We start from the raw sequence: 16803 nt of genomic DNA, 5'->3' as shown, positions 1-16803 counted from the left end.
TCACTACTAATTAGCTAAGATCCCTCTTGCTTTTAAAGTCATGGTTATATTGTTTTCCTTTAAATCTGTGCTATTAATTCCATTTTCCTTTTTCCAGTTCTGCTCCTTTCAGGCCACTGAAGTTTTAGGGTCTGTTCACATTTAAACACCTTTGGTATATATGTATGTTCACATTTCAAAAGTGAATCAGAAAAGAAGATGTTTATTACCTCTTGAGTGGCTTCTATTCTTTCATTATAAACACACATAAATTGCTGTCATTTTGGAAGCAGAACTTTACTAGTACATATGTTTGAATGCACAGAAGAAAAATAGATAACCTTAAAATAAGGTGGAGAGGGAAACTGATTTTTTTATGCATTTCATTGTTTTTTATTGATTGAGGTTGTTGAGATATTTGTCCTTTAGAACTGTTATTTATTCTAATACAGTTAAAAGCTGAAGGTCATATTGTACATGTTTAAGTTGACTTTCTTCTGAAATGAATGTTGTGGAGCAGATGAGAAGGCATAGTTCTGAGGCATATGTGTTCATTTGTAGCATAGGATTATTATAATCATTCTAGGGTGATGATATAAATCCTCAAAGCTACATGCCAAAGTATGGAAGACTTCAGATACTGTGAATCTTTTTTGCCAAGATCAAATTCTAGGGTTTAGGTAAATTAGAAATGTATACCCAAACAGTGTTAAGATACTTGCATAATGAGGCTTAACATTTTATATAAAATAGTAGTTGTACAGAATTTCTTCATTTAATTAAGCTGAGGTAGTTCTATTTTTATGTGCATAAAAAAGATCTGTTTCTTTACTTTTTAAGCCCTCAGTGAAAAAAAATGAGGGTGAATTAAGGTATGTCTTATAATAACTGATTATTTGACATGCATCAAGCATTTTGAAATACAAATAGTGTTCATAAATATGGAGGATTTGGGCGATTTTGCAATAGTTCAACTGGTCTTCAAGCAGTTACTATAAAAATACACTGAATCTTTCCTTTTCTGTGTGCAAGATAGTAAGTATTTCAGTTCCAGGCTTCTTTACTGGCTGTGTACTTGCAGCAGTCTACCAAGCAGGACAATAATAATTCTAATTAGTCAGAAATACCTAGTCTTGGAAATAAATTATTGCCTTGTTTGCTGCAAACTAGTACACTAGATAATTTATTCTTTACTGTTAAGGTTTGAATTATACAGAAACTATTTTCATCTCTTCCAGCTTAAGGAAAGCTGTAAAGTAAAATACTGCAATATTTTCCATATTTATTACCTTAGTTTCCACTTAAAGTTTAGTCTCAGTATGGTTTTCAGTTTTACTCTTAAAAATAACATCTTCATATCTTGAAATGCAGAACCTTGAACAGTAGCATCAGAAAAACAAATATAAAATTGTATTGTAAGGAAACAGCCATCAATATAATGTCCACATTAGTTTCCTGTTGATGCTGAAAGTATTGAAGAAGTGCCAGCGCTGAATCCACGCTCCTACAATCTTCTCACTGCAGCTCTGTTCTTATCACAACTTCTGGCATCAGACAGGAAACTTAACTATGGAAGTAAGGAAGTTTCTTCTGTGTAGTGCAAAGCCCAAGACAGTGTCAGGAAATATTGTATCTTTGGTGATTTTAGATCTTAACTGATTCCAAGAAGAGATCCATCTAAAGGATATGAAGCATAATGAGAATTAGTATCTCCCTGAATTGTTCACCTTTTTACTTCTGACTGGCCTGTTAACTTTCTTTTATGACAAGTCTTGAATTCTCATCTGATTTTTTCATCTGTCACTGCAGTTGCATACAATGCTTTTATACAGATGGATTATGAAGTGCTAAATTATATATGCAGGTTAATCAGCAGCTTTTAAAGCATTTTGCCATTGTTTCTCATTTCTGTGTTTTTTTATGTGAGATAATTTTGATCTAATCAGTTGATAGAGTACAAGGTACTGATACCAAATTATTTGTGTAAAATATGTGTGTAATTATTACCGTTTTAATTTTTGACTCTTTTTGTGGTTTTGTGTTTTCAGCTTAAAAATTTGGAGAGGAAGTGGCAGCACCATGAGCAAAATAACTTTATGATGAAGGAGTGTATCCTTTTCTTTAAGAAGTAAGAGTCAAATTCACACACTGAGGAAGAAGTCTGTTTCCTCCAGCAGAATAAGACAGGACGGAATGGGCTGCAAAAGACAGGGGAGGAGGGGAAAGGCAATTCTTTGGAAATATCTGGTGAGCTGATAGATATTATATGTAGCAAAACTTGCATGTGTTGTCTGAAAGAGTTTTACAGGGTCCTAAAACGTAAGCTTTGCCTTGCAGTCTGGAATTTTTCCTTCTTTCTCAGGTTTGCTGCTTGGTTTCATACAAAGTTCATCTTCACATCTCTCCATCTTATCTGATATTAATCTGCCAGAGTAGCATTGGTTGAAAACATGCTGGGGTGGGAAAACTGTCTTGTAGTTCTCTCTTTATGGGATTCAAATTAACAAGTTATATTCCAGTAATCATATCAGCAAAATCATTACTTGATGATTTGCAAATGGCTTTCATAACATAGTTTTTGAAATTAGGAAAAGCACTGAAGTTTGTTTTAATTAAAATTGATGATTCCTCTCATCGAGTACTATGTTTCTATTTTTCTCCTTAGTTATGATAGAGATCTGAATAAGACCAGGCTGTGCTTTTATTTTATATTCTAGGGACAGTGAATCCACTGCAATAAAATTTACTTCTTTAAAATTATTTAAGAAATAAATTGTTATTTAAAAAATCTGAAATCTCTAAGATGTACAAAATCATCATTAAGTGATTACAGAACAAATGTAATTGGTAAAGGTAACATCAAAACTTGACCCCACCATCTAGTGTAGTGTGTTGAACAATGAACATTCCTTCATGTCTCAGAAAATGGCATGGGGATATATTTCAGGCAATTCTGTGTTAGCCTAGCCATCACAGAAATAATACTGATGATGATGATAATTATTTAATAATTAATGCATATACATATAGCTATATGTGTATGTATACATATAATGTTGTTTTCTGCAAATACCAAATATCCTGTTTCTCAAATCTGCTAAGTGCTCTGATTCTTAGAAGAATATATGAAAAAGGTCTTGGACAGTGTAATATAGTTGGAGCCTCTTTGAAGGAGGCTGTACAGGAATATTTTATTAATGCAATACTCTTAAACACAATTTTTCTCAACAGAAAAGACTTTAAGACAAACCAAGAGAAAAAGTTGATCAGGATATTAAAGGATCTCCTAACTTGGTACGAAATATTGCCTATCCAAGTGTAGCCCCTTATACAGAGTACTTATATCTTCTTGGGCTACTGGAGAGGGGCTGCCTTCTTGGACTGGGACCTGGGACTTCTGTAACCAGACTGTACAGCTGTATATAACTGAATGCCTTGAAATGGTTTGTTTTGCAATGTAACAATAGGCAGAGTCCTTCATCAGGGATTTATTGCCTCTGTGTGTATATATATATATATATATATATATATATATATATATGTATGTATGGATATGTATATGAACAAAAGTGACTTAGGCATGTAATCACTTCCTTTCTCTACAGTGCTAGTCGTGAGATGGCAACTAGTAAGTAAGTGTAAATCTTTTAGCCTGAGTTTTTTCCACTATTTTCATTCCTTGACAGTTTTCACAGAAGGAAATGTATGGTGTTGTGGTTCCCTTGTGATCTGTGATTATGCTCATATTTATACTGGCAGTTTGTTTCCTTAATTCTTTTAATCAGTCATAGCAACAAAAAGTCAGGAGAGTGACTACCAGCCAATAATGAAGAATTCGAGAAAGCTTGTCAAAGAATACAACAAAGCTCTCATAGAAGCTTTACAGAACACCAAGAACTGAACCCAGGCATTTCCTTCCTGCCCAAATGGACCAACAATGAAAGATGTACAAAGGCCTTGTGGAAAGCTGGACTACTGAGCTGATTTATTCACCACTAGGGTGACAGATATTCTTAAAATTATTTTTCCAGGTTTTTAGAAGTTACAGGTTTTAATACTATCCCTCCTTTTGCACTGTTTAAAATTTTTAGAAATAAACATCTGAATTTTTAGAAACAAAAAGGAAATACTGCCCAATGAATTACTGGGGCCCATTGCTGAATTGCATCTCAAATGTGAAATTTTAGTCTGCTTTACACACTGAATTTCTAATTTCCTTGTAGTCCTACCCCTGCCAAACAGAACAGGACTGCTTGACAGACTGTCATACTCATCTTAAATTAAGTGCATTATAAGATAAATGGTAATATAAACATACCATACCTATATATATATATATAGCAATTTATACCAAGTAAGGAAAGCATCTAAGGATGACAAGCATCTTTTAAAGTCAAAATTGCTTCATAATGTAAAATCTTACAATAAAAGCAAATGCCAGCAAATTTTCATTTCCTAATGGAGAATTAACTTCGTTATTTTTTAAGATGTAATTTTAATGAGCAAACTCTGATAAAAAGTAGTGAAACATAGCTAACACTGATTTTGTGTGGAGCATTTTACTGCTGTAGTATTTATCAGGAGTATTTAAAGGAAATAGCAGAGAAACTTATTTGTATTTTCTGCAATGTTTTTTTCCCTCCAGTTTCAAGTGGCAGTGTCATATGAAACCTGTGACAAAAATCCACAATGATGAGTTTCAACATAGAACAAAAACAGGGCTTATATAAAAAATAACAATGTGCTTTATGGTACAGAAATTTCAGAAAATGTTTAGATTAAAAAAAATTCCATTTATATATTTGTCTCACATTCTACATGTAATGTATTTATAAATGGCTTATTGATCATTTCTTTCACCTGGTATATTGTAAGCTAGTCCTGATTAAATAGAAAAAGCACAGTTGACTTTAGAGAGAAATGTCAGCTGAACAGTAAACTAGTCTTATAGAAAGAAACTATGAAAAAGCAGTGGGATCTGGATTTATAGTTGTTCTGCTCTCTTAGAAAAGTTTTCCAGAAAAGAGGTAGACTGTGCACCTCACTTCATGAAACTGGAGTAGAGAAATTATTGGCAAATGTTCTGATTTCATTAAAATAGTTCTACATTTTTGTCACTAAATTTCCTCAAATCTGTGATTGCCTTTTTGAGTATAAAAAATCTATAAGCTAAAAATGTTGAAGATTTGTGCAGAAAGCACTGTGTTTGCTAATTCAGCACACTGAATGGTGTTGCTCTATATGTTTAGAATATTTAGAGATAATGGACTGGGATTTCTGTAAGCTAAGGACTGTTATCTAGGGGAAATTCCCACTAAAGTCTCTTCCTTCCTGTCAGAGTTTCAGCTATTCCAGAGAAAGCCCATTATTTGCAGAGATAAAGTTGAAGTCTAATATTCTCACAAATCAAAACCATCAGTCAGAGAGATCAACGCCTGAATTCCACTTGTGCTAGAAAAACATATTGTAATGAACAATGGAAAAAAAGCTGCAGACTGAAAAACCAGACTGTTTTGACTTTGCTTTCTCTCAGGGCAGGGGAGAGTTTTATTCCTTGGTAGTGACTCTGTAAGATAGCATGGTAAAGCTTACAGGTTTTTGCTGTGTTCCCAGGAGATGCTGTCATGAAACCCTTTTCTCCAGCATGCTGTTCTGTTCCTTGTTCTGCCTAAGGATCTTCAATTAACCTGTTTCTGTGTAAGAATCTCATCACTCATTCTTTCTCTTAACAATTTACCCTTATGGTCCTTCATAGCAGTCATAGTACCCATGGCTGAAAAGAGCTGTATAGATTTGGATTGGTAAGCTGTGCAACAAGTGTTTCATCTCCCTCTGGAAGATTATTAACTCATTCCTAGTAGTGAGCTAAGTAAATTGTACCCTTATGTAGTTCCTCAAGTGTCAGTGAAAATCACCTTTTCTTTAACTCTTTATATATATATATATTTTAATATGGTTTAAGTACCAGACAATGTTTTTTCACTGAAGCTCCTGTGTGTACATCAGGACATTAATTCAGTAACACAGGTCTCTCTCTACCCAGGCAATCTTTTATCCATTTTATGCTATGACTTCAGACTGAGAGCACATGTATTAACTTTCAGCATCTGCAGAGTTGAGATATTTAAAATCTCTTCTGCTCACCTCTCTCAGCAGGGCTAAGTATTACCTCCCTCAGCCTGCCTGGCAGTGCTCTTCCTAACATGCCTAACATGCCCCAGAATACTGCTGGCCTGTTTTGCTGTGCATTGTTGGCTCTTGGTCAGCTTCGTGTACTCCAGGAAGGGCCCCAATGTGCTTCTCAGTAAAGCAAGTTTCCAGCCACTCAGCCCTCAGTGTGCATGAGTGCCTGGATTGTTCCTCCACAGTGGCAGGACTGTGCATGTATCTGTGTGGAATTCCAGTGTGTGGAACTGCATTACATTCTTGGCTGCCCACTTCACCTGTTTAGATCCCTCTGAACAGCACTACATCCTTATGAAGTATCAGCCACTCCTCCCAGCTTTGTGTCATCTGCACCATGGCATCAATGAAAAGGTTAAACTATATTGCCCTCATGCTGTGGTATTCCACTATTGGCTGGCCTCCAGCTGGACTTCAGGCCACTGACCAGACAGTGAGCCCCAAGCCTCCTTATCTAACCATACTTTGTCAGCTTATCTATGAGGATTTAATGGAAAACTCTGGCAAACACCTTGCTTATGTTGAGATAAGCATCCAATGTTGCATCCCGGACTTTGGGTTTAGATCGGGGTTCTGATGTGTGTTAGCAGATTCTGTGTACCCCCGAGTATCCCCTGGTTTTCCCCCCTGTGGTAGCCGGTTCTCGGGTTGCCTTACCATGTGGGCCCGGTGCCCATGCCCCCTCTCCCTTCCTGTGGGTCCTTTCCTGTTGTTACCCCTCCCCCGTGGCCAGTGTCACCCCGGCCCCAGTGCCAGCCCCGGCCAATTGCCCAGTGGCTCCCCCCAGGCCACGTCACATCCCCCGTGGCCCCGGGGCCACCCTGGGCCCTGGCGCCACCCCTGCCGTGCCCCTATTGACTCCCCCGGGCCACGCCACGCCCTGGGATCGCCCCGGAACCACCCCAGGCCCTGGTGCCAACCCCTACTGCATCCCTATTGTCTTCCTGAGACCACGTAACACCCCACGTTCCACCCCCCCATAAAAGCCCCACATGGCCGGGGCTGCGCGGCTATATTCCCCAACACAGAAGCTGGGAAAACACCAATAAAATGCTCTCAGGTCCTGCTGCAGAGAATTCGGTCCTTCCTTCACCCCCTCCATCGAGGTCTCTCAAGCTGCCAACCCACCTTTCCGGAGCGCGCGGCGCCCGAGAACAGTGATGGGACCGGGATCGGAGGAGCCACCGTACCCTGCCGGGCATGGCAGCTGCTCCAGAACCAGGAGAGACAGCAGAACGCCGCAATCCACACCTCTCTCCTTGCATGTTATTAGTTGCCTTATTGTGGATGTCTGTCTGATCGGTTAAGCGTAATTTCTGCTTCATAAATCTGATCTCTCTGCTCATGATCAACTTCCCATTCTTCGTGTGTCTGGAAATTGTAATCCAGCCTTAGTTCCTTCACAACTTTCTCAGGGATTGAGATGAGGCTGACCAGTCTGTCATTGGACAGATCACTCTTCTTGCTCTCCTGAATGTAGGAGTGATACATTCTAGCTTTCAGTACTCAGAAGCCTCTCCCTTACCACCATAAAGTAAAAAAGGTACTCAGGAATGACCTTGCAATGCCTTAAATCAGCTATCTCTCTACAGGTGAGGGTGCATCTCAACAAGCTCCATGTAATTACGCATATGCAGTTTGTTAAAAGTTCCCTTACCTAGTCCCCCTTCAGTAAGATGCCACTGAGGCATTAGGATACCAGGTTTGACAATTACTGTCACTTCCACATCTCACTTCAATGGCACGCTGTATGAAAAGAAGCATTTCAGTTTCAAAGCCTACAATCAAAGCATCTGTTGCTGCCATGTTATTTGTGCTTGAGGACGAGCACAGGAATGACTGTTGTTGTTCCCAGCTCACGATGGCATGACAGTACACCAGCCTCGTTCCCATATATAGAGGGGATATCATCATATCTCCAAGCAAACTGTATTTTTGCTGCAAGTAACAATCTTTTTGTTGGTCTTCCTGCTTCATCTTGCCTTCATTACTTTTCATGGTGATTTTAAAAAGCTTGTTTTTCTTTCAAAATAAGTTTATTTTTTAATTTCTCTTAGTGAGCTTAGAAGACAACAATGCAATATTCCTACGAGCAATTCCAGACAGGCAGAACACTGAGTTCTTTCTGCTTAACAACTTTAATGTTGTCTTAATGGCTTAATGGCTCTTAATTGTGTTAAAGTTAATGGCTCTTAGTGCTAGTATGTGCTGTTTCACAATTGTAGGGACATGTTTCCAAAGTGAAGTGTTTGTAAATTCTTTCGGTACACTTCTGTTTTCCTGCTGGAAGCATAAAACAAAAATACAAGGCATAATGCAGGCCTTATGAAGACGTGCAAGCCATTAGAATGTCTTTGAGGAGAAAGAGATTAAATGCTTACTTTGTAACTGTTCTTAAAGTATCTGCTTTGAGTGAATTTGGAAATGTTTCCCGTGGTGATAATGGGTGTGGTGGATGTAGCAATTGGAGTGAAAACTTGAGATTCTGAAAGTGGTCCTAAAACTGGAGCAAAATTCACACCTGCATGGTGTAAATAGCAGCTGAGCACCAAATTACACATGTCTAATATGTGCAGAGCAAGGCTCTGAAATGCAGATCAATCATTCAGAAGGGAACTGGATTCCTCCCAAACAAAATACTTGTCATCTTTTTATTTTTGAATAAAGAGGAAGGAAGCCTTTAAGCATTCACTGTTACAGAGATTATCTGAATTCAAATCCCAGCTTTGATCAATAATTTGTTTTGATTGACTGAATCTTGGAGCAGAGGAAGAAATGTTCTTGCCCTAACTTGTGCTCAATGCTTAGAGGTCCTCCTTTGAGGAAGGAGGACTAACTGGAGAATATGCTAAATGTGTAAAATGGGAGGAAATGTTCCACATGAAAAAAAAAAAAAAAAAAAAAAAAAAAAAAGAAAAAAAAAAAAAAAAGAGAGAGAAAAAGAGCCAGAAATGTAAAATTATCCACTCTTGTTTCCTCTTGTACAACTAATTCCTTGAAAGCTACATTCATTTCAAGTGACTGAATTTGATTCACTGAACACTGGTGTCTTTGCATCAGCCCCAAGATTTCTGCTGTGCAGAGAAGGATGAGTAAGGTGCAATACCTCTGTCTCCAACATAGAACTCAAGTTTGCCCACAAATACTTGGGATGTAAGGGGTGCTCAGCACTGCTTACAATTAAGAAGAAAAAGAAAACAGTGACTATAGTAGAAATTATCAGTTGTATCAGTGACTTTAACAGTTATGCATGAGAGACAAAATTCTAAATGAAGCCTTCAGATTTCCAAGATTTCTGCAAGATTGCCAATCCCAAATTTGGAAGAAGAGGCAGGTGGACAGAAAATTTATCACTAAGTTGTACTTGTTTAAAATCACCATTAAAAAGCACCATTGAATCATACTAACAATGTGATAATAAGTCAGTGGAAGATAGTAGGTCCTGCAAACAGGATATTAACAATGAGTTTTTGTAACCCTAGTGGCTGAGAACACTACTCCTGAGATCTAGTTGACATGACCCATTTCCTGTCCTTGGAAACAATAGTCTGATCTTCAAAGATCACATGCATTAAGAGGCTTAGGAAATAAATATTTCTCCCGATGGAAAAAAATATGAAATTTGCCTTGTGCATGCCCTTTTACTTTAAGCAGTAATAGTATTGCTGTGCATCATGTGGGGAGATTTAATATCAATATCTTAAAGATATTTGGATATGCAATTGTTGCCATTAAACACAGATACACAGACTCATTTGTACTTCAAAATATGCTGTAAAAAATTACAGTGAAAGTAGTAGAGCAGAGAAGCAAATTTTTTTGTCCTGCTGACAACAGCCAGGCCATTCTAAAACAGACATGAAGCATTTTTCAGAGGAATACACTTGACTTGCAAAGTCGGAGTTTTCAGAGCACAGATGCTGGACAAATGGCCTGATGTCCTTCACAATGACTTTACTGATACAGAAGTTCTAAAGTACTCCTGTGTTTTTACATCAGCTGACATTTCCCTTTGAAAGAAACCTGAAATTTCCATCAGGTCCTGTGTTTAATTCTGTTCAGTAGATTCCCTTTCATTTCAGCATCACAAAGTCAGGAAAAAAAAAACAGCTCCCTTTGGCCAAGGCTATTCTGTGTACTGCTCAGTAGTCAGCCATTTTCCAGGCTATGTTGTCCAAGAGAAACTTTTTTTAGAAAAGAAAACAAAAATGCTGAGCAAAAAAAGTGGATCATAACTATGTTTATAACCCTGAATTGCCTTCTAGGTATGCATATGCAGGAGAAGCAGTAGAAAAAGCATAAAGAAACTGCACCTCCTCAGAATGAGGTGCAGCAAAAAGCAGTTACCTTTTCTACCTCTCCTTAAAGTTTCTCAGAACCACCCATTTCAACAGCACCATTCCTCCATACTGTCCTATCCATGTATGCATGACATGTACTCCAGAAACCTTTACCTCCCTCCATTTACCTCTGCCACTGAAGTGGTAGGGGCAGTGCTCGTCCTGAGTGCATGCACCAGCAGCTGCACATGTCCTCTCCCTGGCATCTTGGCTGCTACCTCTCACTTCTAGGTGTTCCCAGATAGATGGCTTAGGGGCTATAGATGGCCTCAGTGGCATAGGCCATGTTGCAGAGGAGAGCATGATCTTTTTGAGAACTGAAGCTTAAACCCCATCATTTGTGAACCTTTGTTTCACATTAGCTGACTGTGATGAGTAATAATTCCTGAAGTTCCTTTCCTGCCTCCTACTAAACATATTAACATCATGTCAAGGCCAAAGTAATGGCTTAGTTCCAAAAAATAGAATACAACCAGGCACTGCAAGAAGATATGTGATTTTTGCTAACACATCTACCTGACTAAAGAAGTGTAGTGGCATTGTTTCTTTTTCCTCTTCACATATTTCCATATGATACAGCATGTGTGAATCAGTTGTCCTTGAGACAGCTATGCTGCTTATCTAAGGAGGAAAGCCTAGGGTTATATTTATATGTTGGAAGACAATTTGTTTCCCTGCTGCAACTAATTTGAATTCATGCATGCCATTGTGTCGGGGATTAAGATGTGAATATGTTTGAATCAGCAGTTGACAACCAAAAAAACTGATGTTTTAGAGGGGAACTCTTGAAACTTTTGGAGTCTTTCCAAGTGCCTTTCAAAAAGATGAGAGTGTGGCTTAAGGGAACAAAATACAGCTACATACCTACCTGAGGATGTAGCAAGGATGCTCATTGGACAACCTGGTAGTCAACAGCCCTACATGGAATAAAAGGTAGAGTAACTCAGTACCATATTTTATTCCTTGTGCCATCCTTACTTTTAGCCCAGTTTCTTTCACTGACCATCTGGTTTTGCCAAAAGCTATTTGGAATTCTTCAGGTCATTAATAGTGAATGCAGGCTGAGACTTAGTATCCCCGTTAGCTAAAGACTGTTTCTTTGGAGGTGGGGTAGACAATCAACAATCAGAGGGTGAGCAGATCATACAGTTTTTAGTTCATGGGACACAAAATTGGTATGACCTTCCTTAAAAAATACTTACGTTCTAGTCTCATGAAATATAAGGATAAAAATATGAAAGGTAGACCTAGCAGACACTTCACGTTGAGTGAAAGTAAGTCAGAATATTGAAATCCTTTAAATTGTTCAGTGGAAAAAGTTTATCATGTGATTCATTTTGACTTCAGAGGGAGGAGTATTTAAACTGTAGCACTTACAAGCTTTTCAAATAGAAACAGACCTAAGTGGAATACTTTATCGTTTGCTGAATTATAGATGGTATTCTTAATTTCTTTGAAAATGAAATTTTGTAATGAAACAGAAATCAAATACACAGACCTGCTGATGCTGGTACCCTAAACAAATTCTGACTTGGGTTAGTATGTATCTCCTCTCTTCTGGCTTCAACAGGCCTTTGCAACCTTCTTGAATTTGTGGAATGCCGCATATTCATGCTGTCCACTTTGTCCTGGAGATAAATAACTACCTTGTCATCATGGCAGACAAAATGATCAGTTACAAATTGATTCTTCAAAAATGAATGAACAGCACATCTGGCCCATTTTTCATACTGCAAAATCAGTATCAGGAACATTGCTTTGTATTTAGGTGTATTTCAAATAGAGACATGATGCATTTCTCCTCAGTGACCTCTTCACAGCAGGAAAGTGAGATTTAAGTGAAAACTCTAAAAAGCCCTCTAAACTTACAATAGCAATCTGAAGAACCACAGCCTTGACTGCAGTTGCTTAAATTCCCTCGCCTTCCTCCCTGCTCCCCATCCCTCAACAAATCAAAAGACATTAAAAAATAATTGAGGATTGGCCAACTTATAAACAGGTTAAATGAATGACAAACAGTTATCCACTAGATAGGAAGTATGATAATACTTAGTATCTGCTAATACAGTAAGTATTTGATATTGGAGGGATCACTACTTGCAGACTTATAGAAGCTAAGGTACAATTGGAAAGGGGTAATCACTGCTGCTTCATATCTAGGAGTAGAACAAGAGTAGATATTCTCCAAAATCTAAAATGGACAAAGTATTTCTGTGGTTTTTTTTTAGTCTGAAAGCAAACTATATAAATATCTTATATTCTGCCTCCTTTAAGCATCAAAAAGGACTTTTAGTGGTGTTTGTACCTCATACTGTGTTTTTGCACCCAAAGGGTATTTTCAGTATAAATTTATTTGATTTGGCTTTCAGTTACATGGAGGGCCAGGAGGCACACACGTAAGGAACTCTGGGCTGCTGCCTTCCCATTTGCTGTGGTTGTAACCCTTCTCTCCACATGGAGATCTTGGGTATGAAGGACTTCCTCTGTGAAATCTACACTACAAGCAAAAGCTAAAAGAAAATTAAATCAAAGTAGGATAAACCCATACCCCCTTTCCAAAATTATGCTGAACATTCCTTTTTCTGTATTTCCATAAAAGTAACTCTGGCTGTTGGCATCTGGCTGTTGGCTGTTGGCAGGACTACAAAACTTCCAAATGTTATATTGCCATGGATCATGTTTAGTCAAGTGGTAAATAAGATTGCTCTTTATTTTTAATTCGATTTATATATTTGAGGGCTGCCTTTCCTTTTTTTTTTCAGCTTTTCTTTGTATTTTTTCTTTGGGTTTTGTTTTAACTTCCAAGACCTCCCTGAGTGATACAGGCATTTTAATCCCACTGAAGTCATAATAACTCTGTGTGAGATTTATTATTGCAACAAGTTTTCAGTCTGTTTCCAATTGTCAAATGTAAAGAAAAATAGTTTCCAATAAAACACATGAACTAAGGGAGCAGTTCATTGGATTGTGAATGGCTTTGGTCTATACTGGATTCAGCTGGCTGTTTTGTTACTGTTTACTTAATATTTTCGTTATTGTGTGCAGAAATGCATTGCAGCCAGCAGTTTACATGTGGATTAAATAAATAAGGCAAAACACAATAGCACCCTGAGAAGTTAGCAGACCCGGACTTCAAGAAGGAGATAATAACATTTTCCACCTACTGCACCTAGGTGGAGGATGTTTTACTTGCACTCTCCCGCCTACTGGAGGATGCCATCATTGTTCCTATTCTGCTGACTGTGAACAACAGCAGTCCTCTGCTTCTCCAGCAGCTCCAGATAATTGTTTTGATGTATTGCTGGATGTATGGGATTTGCACTGCCCTGCAGTCCTGCTGATACAAAAATGCCTTTAAGATCCTGCCTTTCCCATCCTAATCTACAAAGGAAACAGGAAAAAGGAACTTAAACTCCCTGTACTCAGACAGCAATGAGACTGTTCCAGCCTGTGCCAGTGCTCTGATTTCTTGCCTGTGACTTGTAAACAGCGTACCATGCAGGACAACAGTAACTGCTAAAGGTCTACCCTGGGGACAGGATACTCCATGAGCGACTGCAAGAACTGGATGGATATACTTTGGAAAGCATGGACCCTCTAGCACACCTAGTTCTCTATGGATTCAGCCTGTTGATTTCAGGTAAACTTTGTCTTAAATAGCTGTAGTGGACCTGTCATGCCTTTCTTTGTTTTTCACACTGTATACACTTACACTTTGACTGTCTACCCTTCACTCCAGCATTTACCTTTACTGATTTAAGTACTCATGTTTGTTTCAGTGAGTCCACTTCTCTGTGCAGATCCCTTACAGCAAGTGAGGGCAGGACTGGGGCCAAGTAACTGGGGGTGATTTAACTACATGTACGATCCACTGCTGCAGCTTTTAACTGTTGAAGTTATTTATTGACAGGTTGCAGCAGGGTTTTTTTCTGTCTAATGTTACAATTTTTTTTCATGCATCTGATAACTTTAAAACCATTGGTATCTTTCCCTAAGAAATCTGTTCTAAATACAGATTAAATGTCAATTTCTTCTGTGACTGACTTTATGAACAAGCTGTACACTTGATATGTGTAGCTATTCCAGTATCTGATTTTAGACAAGATTCCACAAGTGGAATTTAGGTGAAAGTCAGTGAACAAAAAAGGAAGAAAATACAAGATCAATTAAAAACACTTCAAATATGGTTATATAGTATTATCAGCAAATGTCATTACTTCAGCAAGTCAGAAGTTATCATAAGAGATATCTCTAGAAAGGTATACATAAATATTATACTAATTTAAATTTAATTTACAATAATTTCAGCATTAATGTTTGAGAAACCTTGCTGAACCTATTGCATGCAGAGCCCTGAGGAAGACTGTCCTCCAGCCATCAGATTCAGAGTTACTCCACATTTGAGTATCACTTTTACAATCCTCATTTTGATTTTCTAGTAAGTTTTTTTCTGTAAAAATCTGTAAAAGAAAATACAAGTCACATGATAACCTTAGACTCTTAACTCACCCTTGATCATTGTATTGAGATATATATAGGTTGTTCCAGTCCATCTCACAGTAGAAATGTAATGTGCTGTAGAACTGCAAATTGTCCTGCAATGAAAACCGGAAAGTAGCAAGAAAAGGCAGAAGTCCTCATTTCCATACAACTTTCTTCACAATTGCTTTGCACAGATCTTCCTGATTAGCAGCATGCTAACAGCTGTTAACAATAAAATTGCGAGTTTGAGATGTTACTTTTGGCATTGATAAAAGGCTAGAGGTTAATGCAGACCAAAAAAATAAAATGTTTTAAATCTGTTGAAGTCATGTTTGGAAATATTCTTATCTAGCAATTGCTGTAATAGGCTGCATATTGTTATTACCAATTCCTCTTCTGTGGCTTCAGTTTCTTGGTTGTTTAGCTGCACATGGATTCAACCTATTTAGTCCTCAGATCACTTCCAGCTTTACACTTTTTGGAAATATCAGGTGCTGCAAGCATTATGGATGGAGAAGAAAAGAAAGTCCAGTTATTCCAACTTTTTTCCTTGTCCCTCCTGTTTCTCTGCATGGTGTCATATACCTATTTGACACAGACAGCAATGGCGTTCATTAAGTCACAAGTACAGGAAAAACAAGTAATTTGCAGAGATTAGCTATAAAAATGTGGAGAGCACAGACAGTCCATCACTGATGAGCTGCCAGTCATGAATTTTCCACAGGGGCTGACCAGCGAGGTGTGTGCTGTAGTCACACCCATCTCAATAGATCTGTCAGCTTTCCCGCTTTTGTTTGAGAATGATATCATGTTTCCTGGGGCAAGCAGTGGAAGACAATGCGAGCTTGCTTTCCTCTAGATACTGCAGGCGGAGTTCAGGAAAGCAGGAATGACATTCCCTGAGCAGGGGAGGGTCTACATTGAGCACAGACACTGAACTGGCTTAACCTTGTCCCTGATGATTATGGGCTTCTCTGGGTGTGTTGCTGGGTAGGCACAAAACCCACTCCACCCTTTTTCAAGGTGAAAACCACTGACTTGGTTCCCATTAGGAGAAATGGCCTTTAATGTCTCTTTATTTTTAGTGGCAGTACTCTATTAGCAGCTAGAGCCAATGATCCAGTTTGGAATCAGTGGCATTCAAGTATACACAAATGCTCACTTTTGCACTGTCTACACTCCATAGCAAACGTTCAATTAAACTGATAAGGAGTTGAATTTAATCCTGCTGGGATTCTTCAAACTAGACTGAGTATCACCACAAATTTTTTTCTTTTGGTTGTTTATGTCTCTGACATTTTAGACTAGCAAAATTATGCTGACATCTATCCTGAAGTATGGATTCAAATGCCAAAGTTGTGGCTAGGTTCAGTCTGTTGAGTTCTGACCAAAGACGAGCTGCAGATTTACTTATTCCTCTAAAGGCAAGGAATGAGTGTCACAACTTGCATTTTGCCTCAGAAATCCATCTGGTATCCTCAGATGGTCTAGAAATATGCTTACAGTTTCTCACAGTGAACTAACTCTCAGAAATGCTTAAGTGTGTGCTTTATTTTAGTTATCAGTAAAGGATTGGTGAAAACCAGTAACAATTGCAATTAGCTTCAAGAACATTTCTTTGACTATTTCTATCAGGAAACAAATATATCATCAAATGTCTCCATTCTCCAAGACAGAATCTTCCGTGCTGCAATTTTGCTCTGACAATAATCTTAGATCCAGTGGCTTTCTAAAAATATGGGATTTTTTTTCTGATTTAACTGTTGGACCCATATATGGTAAAAGACTCAAAAGATATAAGAGCCTTTTGGAAAAAAGT

The 16803-nt window shown here is 38.1% G+C and overlaps 2 protein-coding genes across 3 annotated transcripts in view; both read left to right on the top strand.

Annotated features, from left to right (window-relative positions):
• The window catches only part of IFT74 (intraflagellar transport 74), a 40576-nt gene extending 31472 nt beyond the window's left edge, over positions 1–9104 (top strand). For both annotated transcript variants that reach the window (XM_053932298.1, XM_053932297.1), the window contains exons 19-20: positions 2028–2088; positions 3765–9104. In XM_053932298.1, coding sequence (XP_053788273.1) covers positions 2028–2088; positions 3765–3880 — 177 coding nt within the window. In that variant the 3' untranslated portion in view covers positions 3881–9104. The remainder of the gene's footprint in view (positions 1–2027; positions 2089–3764) is intronic.
• A 1967-nt stretch (positions 9105–11071) lies between these two features.
• TEK (TEK receptor tyrosine kinase) overlaps positions 11072–16803 on the top strand; it is a 41251-nt gene continuing 35519 nt past the window's right edge. Inside the window, exon 1 of the mRNA XM_053932301.1 lies at positions 11072–14142. Coding sequence (XP_053788276.1) covers positions 14091–14142 — 52 coding nt within the window. The 5' untranslated portion in view covers positions 11072–14090. The remainder of the gene's footprint in view (positions 14143–16803) is intronic.

Source organism: Vidua chalybeata, chromosome Z, assembly GCF_026979565.1.
Source record: "Vidua chalybeata isolate OUT-0048 chromosome Z, bVidCha1 merged haplotype, whole genome shotgun sequence".
NCBI classification, from domain to species: Eukaryota; Metazoa; Chordata; class Aves; order Passeriformes; family Viduidae; genus Vidua; species Vidua chalybeata.
This window is presented reverse-complemented; position numbering and strand designations above follow the sequence as displayed.